The sequence below is a fragment of the Diachasma alloeum genome, unplaced genomic scaffold (genome assembly GCF_001412515.2).
Source record: "Diachasma alloeum isolate Michigan unplaced genomic scaffold, Dall2.0 Dall_scaffold_78909, whole genome shotgun sequence".
Lineage (NCBI taxonomy): Eukaryota > Metazoa > Arthropoda > Insecta > Hymenoptera > Braconidae > Diachasma > Diachasma alloeum.
Genome location: NW_021683644.1, coordinates 131,846 through 139,786, shown reverse-complemented (window position 1 = coordinate 139,786; position 7,941 = coordinate 131,846). Strand labels below are relative to the sequence as shown.

The 7,941-nt window shown below is 39.8% G+C and overlaps 1 protein-coding gene across 1 annotated transcript; it reads left to right on the top strand.

Moving 5' to 3' along the window:
- The first annotated feature begins 2,057 nt into the window (after positions 1 to 2,057).
- Positions 2,058 to 2,987, top strand: LOC107047933. The gene has a single exon (XM_015270862.1). The coding sequence runs from the start codon at positions 2,058 to 2,060 to the stop codon at positions 2,985 to 2,987; it is 930 nt and encodes a 309-aa protein (XP_015126348.1).
- The last annotated feature ends 4,954 nt before the right edge of the window (positions 2,988 to 7,941 follow it).

Genomic DNA, 7,941 nt, shown 5'->3' with positions numbered 1-7,941 from the left:
CCATTGAAAAATAAAATTTTGTCAAATCTTCTCCAGCTACTGAATCTTCCCAAGCACTGTCAGAGTCCAGACTGGCTGAGGCGTCTGACAATTGGATCCTTGGGTTTGTCAATTTAATGCCCAACTTCTTCCTCAGCTTGACTTTAATATCTCCTAGATCATTAGACACAAATGTGTACAAATTACTCGGATTCATGTGAATGTTGTTGGTTCGGGCCAAAGCACTCGAGAGCTCGGTCAAAATTTTATCACCGCCAGGCGTGATTTTTCCGTCTGTTATCATAATGGATGCAGCGCGTTCCATGACCGCCTTAAAAATCACTTCATAATTTAAAATACGCCGCTGGCCACGAGTCTCCGGCATTATTACTAATTTATTATTATTTCAGAACCTCCAAGACGTATTTAAAAGAACACAATTTTTCCGAAAAACACACTTGGATGATGCAATAATAGTGAGCACTGATGCCACTAGTATAAAATCCCAAGGTGAAACGTGCTAGTCATCCGGCCTTACTCGAATCTAGTTCTGATGGTCAAACAGAGCCATCCGTGGGATTTTCGTTACTTTATGTTCCTACCAGGTCTCTACACTTGACGCGCCAACTTCAAATCGCGATGCGACTAGTAGAATAGAATAAAATAGAAATCCATTCTATTCTTCATAGAATAGATTTGGAATTCGAATTCATTCGCTAAATCGTACATGGAAAGGAATTAATTCTTATATGAAGATTATTATACTGAACGCAACTTTTTAAAATATTTTCCCAAAATGATTATTGGAGTTGGAGGCGGTGGCGGGGAAGGGCGGAATGGGTGAGAGCTGCATAGTCATATAAATTCTTAATATTTTTTTTCAATCTAAATGATTATTAACACTCACTCTTCTTCCCTCTTCCCTCACTCCTAAAATGTCATTTCTTGTCATTGTTTTGATTCTCACGCCCTTCTGCCCCCCTCCTTTTCGCTCCCGAAAATATTAGCTTTTAAACGTTTTATAATTTTATACATGCCCAGAAAAGAGTTCCTAGAATTCCTAGAAAAATTCTAAACTTTTGAATTAAACAAATTCTAGATTTTAGATTTGTTATCCTTTTCGAGAAGGTGATGACATGGAAGGTAGCAAGTGGCGGCAGGGGGGGGGGTATTTATGGGGTTATTGGTGAAGACAATACTGATTGGAATTTTTGAGGGGTTGTAAATTGGGGATTAACTTGAGAATGAAGGAGTTTACAGGAAAATGTCATAAAAGGTTGTTTGAAAGGCAGCAATCAACTAAACGGTCGGTCCTACCGATTACCCTCGAGCGCCATCGGGAACCTTCGGGTGGAGCGGTTAGGGGATCGCGAAACCCCCAAAAGGCAGTTGCTTTTCTCTATCGTCACGATAATGATAGAGTAGAGTCAGTTACTCATCAGTATTCTAAATTTAATATTTTGCTCAGTACATCAACTTGTTGATTAAGTTCAGTAATTTCAGTGACTCAACGAGATAAAGTGAAAGACAATTATTAGTGAAAATTAGACATTCAACATTAATTATACCAAAGAGTGTACGGCAATAGTGCCAAGTGGTTCGATCCCACGAAAATATATTGAGATTTTTATAACACGCCTACCGTAATTTTCCCAACATCTCCCTCCACATTTTTATCCCACATCCACCCTAAAACTAGTTCCTTACCAAACAGTGGTCCTTCGAGCCGGATTGTGGATGAAAACGTGTGTAAAGTGCTGTGGAAAAATTAAGGGACGCCTCGTGTCGAGAAAACATTCGGGGTTCGCACGGGCAATTCAACGGAAAGTTCTAGAACATTCGCTTTGTTTACACCCGCAAGGGCGACGGGTTTACAAAGGACATACCAGTAAAATTCAGTGTCGAAATCGGGAGCGTTCGTGAGTGTCGAGTGTCGCCGAAGCACATCAACACTTGGCCACGTGCGCCACGCAACAGGCGACTCATCAAAGTTCGGCAATCGGTAACGCAACAGCCACCCGTAGCCTCTCAATAGCCGATAACTCACCTAAAGCGACAAATTAGCACGGACAATCACCATGGCATACGACGCTCAGGTCAACGACCCTACTCAGGAAAAACTCAACAGTCCAAGTGTATCGTCAGGATCAACGAAGCCCGCTCAACAAAATTTACCGCCAGCGCTCACCATGCAGCAGGAAGGTCAATTGAGACTATTGACATTTAAGGTAGAGACTCTGATGCAGATCTATCATGAACTACCGCAAGATGTTGACAGCGAAGAGGACCTCACCTTAGAGGAATTAGACGGGCATAAGGAGATAATCGAGACAGAGTGGAATGAATATTTTGGAATTTATGCCATTCTAGTCGAGCATCTCCCCCCTGATCATGAGTACATCACCGAGGGGGTACATGAGCAAGCCACAAGGACAAGAAGACTAGCCTTGATGCTTATCGCTCGACTGAATGGTCAACTAGCAAGGAAGAAGGACTCAACCAGTAGTTCAACCGATCAGAATCAAGCCACTCAACTCAAGCGTCTCGACATTAAACCATTCGATGGAAAGCCTGAAGAATGGAAAGAATTTAGCGACCTTTTTCTATCATTGGTGGGGAATATTCCTTCGATTCCATCAGTACAGAAGCTGGTTCGACTGAAGGAATGCCTAAAAGGTCCAGCAGCAACTCTCCTCTCGACCTTCCAAGTCAAGGACGAAAACTACAACAAAGCCTGGCAGAAACTCACCAAGAGGTATGACGATCCGAGGCTCATTGCTCAATCGTTGTTCAATCAAGTTCTAAAGCTTCCGAAAATCACCAGAGCAACAGCAGAGAACCTCAGCGCCAACACAGCAGTAGCCATGGAGACTCTCAATCAACTGCATGATGTGACGGGATTGACACAGGAGAATATCCCCGAGCAAATGATAGCTCACTTGCTGAGAAGATCACTCGATGCCGAGACTCTGAAGGCATGGNCTGAGAGAATATCCCCGAGCAAATGATAGCTCACTTGCTGAGAAGATCACTCGATGCCGAGACTCTGAAAATATGGGAGCTCAGGATGGGATCCTCCAAGGAATTTCCCACTCTCAAAGAATTATCAACATTTATCGAGGCCTACGCGAGAGGAGTCTACTCTGGCGTTAATCTCAACTGAAGCACATCACCAGCAGAAGCCAAGGGGATATCCGAGATTCCAGGACTGAGAGTTAAGTATCATTTTCTATTTATTATTATTATTTTGGCAAGTGATACGTCTCTCACCCTGTTTCTCCCCTTAGCAATCAACAACAATGAGTTCGGCGACAACTGGGGGAATTTACGCCTCTCTCAGTCGACAAAGGGCTTACCAGAAGGAAGAACATCACCAACATGAGGGTCAAGGCTCACCAAAGGGAGACACGACTTCAGATCAACAGTCAGCCCATCAACTACATCGCTAAAAGAGATCATCAACAAATTTTGCAGATATCGGCGATCTAAGAAATATTAAACAGCCGATTTACATAATGAAGCGACTGGTCCACTCAACATTATCAGGAGGATTGACGGCCAAGGCGGTTCACCTCGTCAAGTCCTAGAATCTTCAAGTAGTTGGCCAACACACAGCAATTATAGAATACTACGAGGTACGTAATTGCACAGTTTGTTCACCGAGGGTTTCTCCAACGGCCGTAAGGAAACCTTCAACGAGCAGCTGATGGAGCTTCACCAAAGTTCAGGGACCAGGAAATATGCAAATTTAATATAATCAATTGCACACAAAGTAAGGAGCTATCACCATAGACGATCAACAACTGTGGGGCACAGTTAAAACTCCAGAAATCAACAAAAAGGCATCAGAATTTCCAGAAGCCTCTCCAGCATACAATCTACCGCAGAACAGGCCCTGGAAGATGTTATTAGCCAGAAGCAGAGAAAATCTCCAACAGAAAATTCACCAATTAATTCATCATCCCTGATGATGAATGCCCCGGGGTGTTTGAAAGGCAGCAATCAACTAAACGGTCGGTCCTACCGATTATCCTCGAGCGCCATCGAGAAGCTTCGGGTGGAGCGGTCGGGGGATCGCGAAACCCCCAAAAGGCAGTTGCTTTTCTGTATCGTCACGATAATGATAGAGTAGAGTCAGTTACTCATCAGTATTCTAAATTTAATATTTTGCTCAGTACATCAACTTGTTGATTAAGTTCAGTAATTTCAGTGACTCAACGAGATAAAGTGAAAGACAATTATCAGTGAAAATTAAACATGCAACATTAATTATACCAAAGAGTGTACGTCAATAGTGACAAGTGGTTCGATTCCACGAAAATATATTGAGATTTTTATAACACGCCTACCGTAATTTTCCCAACATCTGCCTCCACATTTTTATCCCACATCCACTCTAAAACTAGTTCCTCACCAAACAAAGGTTATTTGTGGGGAATTTTATGAGCTACAAAAAAGGTCTAATGATATTTTGCGGTGGGACTGATTGTTTTCGAGATAAATACGAATTTAAGAAAGATGGGGAATTAGATTGATATCAATAGATTTTTAGTCTTTGGAAAAGTGGGATTATCTTGAAAATAAGAGGTTTTACGAGAAAATATCAAAAAAAATTTTTTGTGAAAAATTTTATTCTTTACAATTAAGGTTTTTTGGCATTTCCTCGTCACACCGCTCATTTCGTAGATAATCAAGGTTTTGATTATCTAACCCAAATTACGAAAAAGACGATCCATTTAGCCCAGTAATTCCCTCAATATAATCAATAGAACCTTCATTCGCATAAAATTCATTTTGGACTACACAGCTAAAAATTACTGGGCTAAATGGATCGTCTTCTTTCCTAAGTTTGGGGTGGAATTTCCCCGTGTTTACGATGCCGCTACTTGCAACCTTCCATGTCAACACATTCTCGGAAAGGAAAAAAGATTTCCTTCTGAATTCCAGAAGATTTTTTTCTCTGTGTGCAGAAGGGATGGTGAAGGGAAGGGGAGGAGGGGGGGGGGCTGCGGTGATGTGATCGATGATCCTATTGGATGATAATTTTATTTTATTCATCATTTATTGCCCCTAGTTTTTCATGTTCCTGCTAAGTTTCCAAAAAAGGTAGCCGGAACTCCATTTTGGACGAATGTGAACGCGCTAAAAATTTGTTATCCCCACTCACAAGTAAATCTAAATGAGATTTAGAAGCAGCGAAGAGAAATTTTTGATTCAGCCCATTTGCTCCTGCTAAGTTTCAAAAAAAGATAGCAGGAACTACATTTAAGACGAATGTATAGGTACTCGAATTTTTTTATTATCACTCAAAATTAACTCTAAATGAGCTTCAAAAGATGTGATAAGAAATTTTTGATTCCGCTCATTTTTTAATTCGTTCCTACTAAGTCTCAAAAAAAGGTAGCAGGAACTCCATTTACGACGAATGTATACGAACTCCAAATTTTTTATTATCACTCAAAATTAACTCTAAATGAGCTTCAAAAGATGTGATAAAAAAATTTTGATTCCGCTAATTTTTCCCGCCAGCTTTTCATAGGTAGCGGTAACCGAGGAGGCAGGAAAGATAATCACAACGGTCCAACGATTATGAGGGTTAAACAAAAGGAGCAGGAAGAAAAATTGCGACGGTTGACCCTCACACTGATAGAAAAGGTGGAACGATTCAGTTGCACTAAACGAGGCTTCTCAACTGTTACCGCGATTCGTTAATAGTTAACGAATCATGGTAATAGTTAAAAAGTCTTGTTTGGTTCGACTAAACCGTTCTATCAGTGCATGAAGCAGGAAATTTGTGAAATATAATCTGTGCCACTTTTGACGATCGCGAGGCATGACCCTCGTGGCGTTTGACCGTCGCAAGATATGGCCCTCGTGACGTTTGATCCTCGCAAGGTATAATCCCTCGTGAAATTCAGTCACGAGGGTTACTGCAGTGATAGTCGGATTAAGGGGTTTTCTACTGATTACTTACTTTTTTTTACCATTGAGAAGTAAATTACCAGTATTCTACTATATACCGTAGAAAAATCCGATTTTCAGTTAACAACCCAACTCTTGTGGTGACTACCACTAGGTTGTTCATTTATTAATCATGACTTTTGTAATGGTTTTGGATTAATTAAAAGTAAACCGATACGTCTTGTCTTTTTGCCATTATAAAAAATAAGTTAATGTGGGTATATTTTTAACAGATAAAATAGCTGGATAAATCTAAACACTTTAATCAAAAAACTGTTGAAAACTTGTTTTTATTTACAATTATTATTTTACAAACACTTCAAGAAAAACGGCTAAATCGTCTAATGCCTCTAATGAGGACTTCGTCTAATTCTTCGACTTCAACATGCGTCTAATCGTTCCCGACAATGAACTGCCCTCCTCGTTGTACCCTCATCCCTTAAATGTACTCCTTCGTCCCTCCTAGCGTCCTTCCCCCACTACCACGTACTTTCTGGGCCTCACTCGCCATTTTCATATTTGGAAGTTTTCCCGAAACGTGGCAGCGTGGGTCAGCTAGGGGGTCGTGCGTCATCAATGAGGGTGCTACGGCGTTACCGTAATAAAACTATAAAACTCTACGTCTAGACTTAATCCTACCTTAATAAAATATTTTCCTTAACGTCTGAAATACTTTACAATGTAACTACCCTCGCGTAGTTCCCCAACGTCTAGACTACCTATAACTAAAGTGTACACGTAATTCCCCACGATCGAGAAACCTAAAATTTTCGTTACTACATTAATGAGAATTATTGCTTCAGCATTGTCAAATAGTAAGGTTCTTCTGTTATGACCTCATAGTGTACATTATACCCATAGTGTCAAGTCCTCGTAATGAACGTATCGTAGAATGTAAAGGCCGCCATATATCCCATATGTTCCCATAATGTACAAACAGTAAAATGCAAATGTCCTCATATATTCCATATATGCCCAAAATATTCAATACGTTGAATAAGTCGAAGTTCTCAGGAGTGACTTGACGTGTAATTGTTATTAACGAGTGATAAGAATGTCATATGATGAAAAGTAATTGATTTCAATCAGATGAATCAATCAAATGCATATCCATATTCCATATTCCATATTTTATCCTATGTTAGTCTCCGTGAAATCGGTATCTAGTTTGGCTAAATGGTTCAATACTCGTTGATAATCGATATAATTTAATACCTAATCTGTGGACCTCACTTCATACCAATATTTGAACTTCTTCGTTTTTCGGATGGCCAAAATTATGTTAATGAGCATTCTCGCTCCTACCCGATCAATTAGTAAGGTTCTTTTGGCGAGAAGTCATAGTATATACTCCACCAAGAATGTTGACTCCTCATAGTGACGGTATTGTATAATCTAATGTCCCCATACTTTCCATATGTCCTCATAACGTACGTTCAGTAGAATGCTTATGTCCTCATATATACCATATGTCTTCACACTATCCAATACGTAAACTATGTTGATGTTCTCAGAGGTGATTCGACCAATAATCGTAAATGAAAATTTGTTATATTCTTTTATGATTCGAAGTGATTAATATCAATTATGTTCTCTGTATCAAATGTCTTAAATATTCTATCCTATTTTCGTGCTCGGTAATTCAGTATCTACATCCGATGAATGGTCCAATTGCTATTGATAGGAGAATTTGGCCATATTCACGTTTGATCGAAATAAAAATACATTAAACTTTGTGATTAGAACGAAAAATCCACGAGGGTATGTACCCTGCGATTATCTTTATCAAAAAGCCATAAGAAAATATAAGTTGAATTTTTAAAAAAATATATTCCATCAAATCTGTACGAGCTAATTTTGGGACCCCATATCCTTCTTTGACCACTCTTTGTTTTCTCACATGAAAACAATTAAGCTGATGAGGATTATTGCTTCAGCCCAATCAATAACTGAGGTTGTTCTAGGCAGACCTCATAGTAGACATTATACCCATAGAGCTTA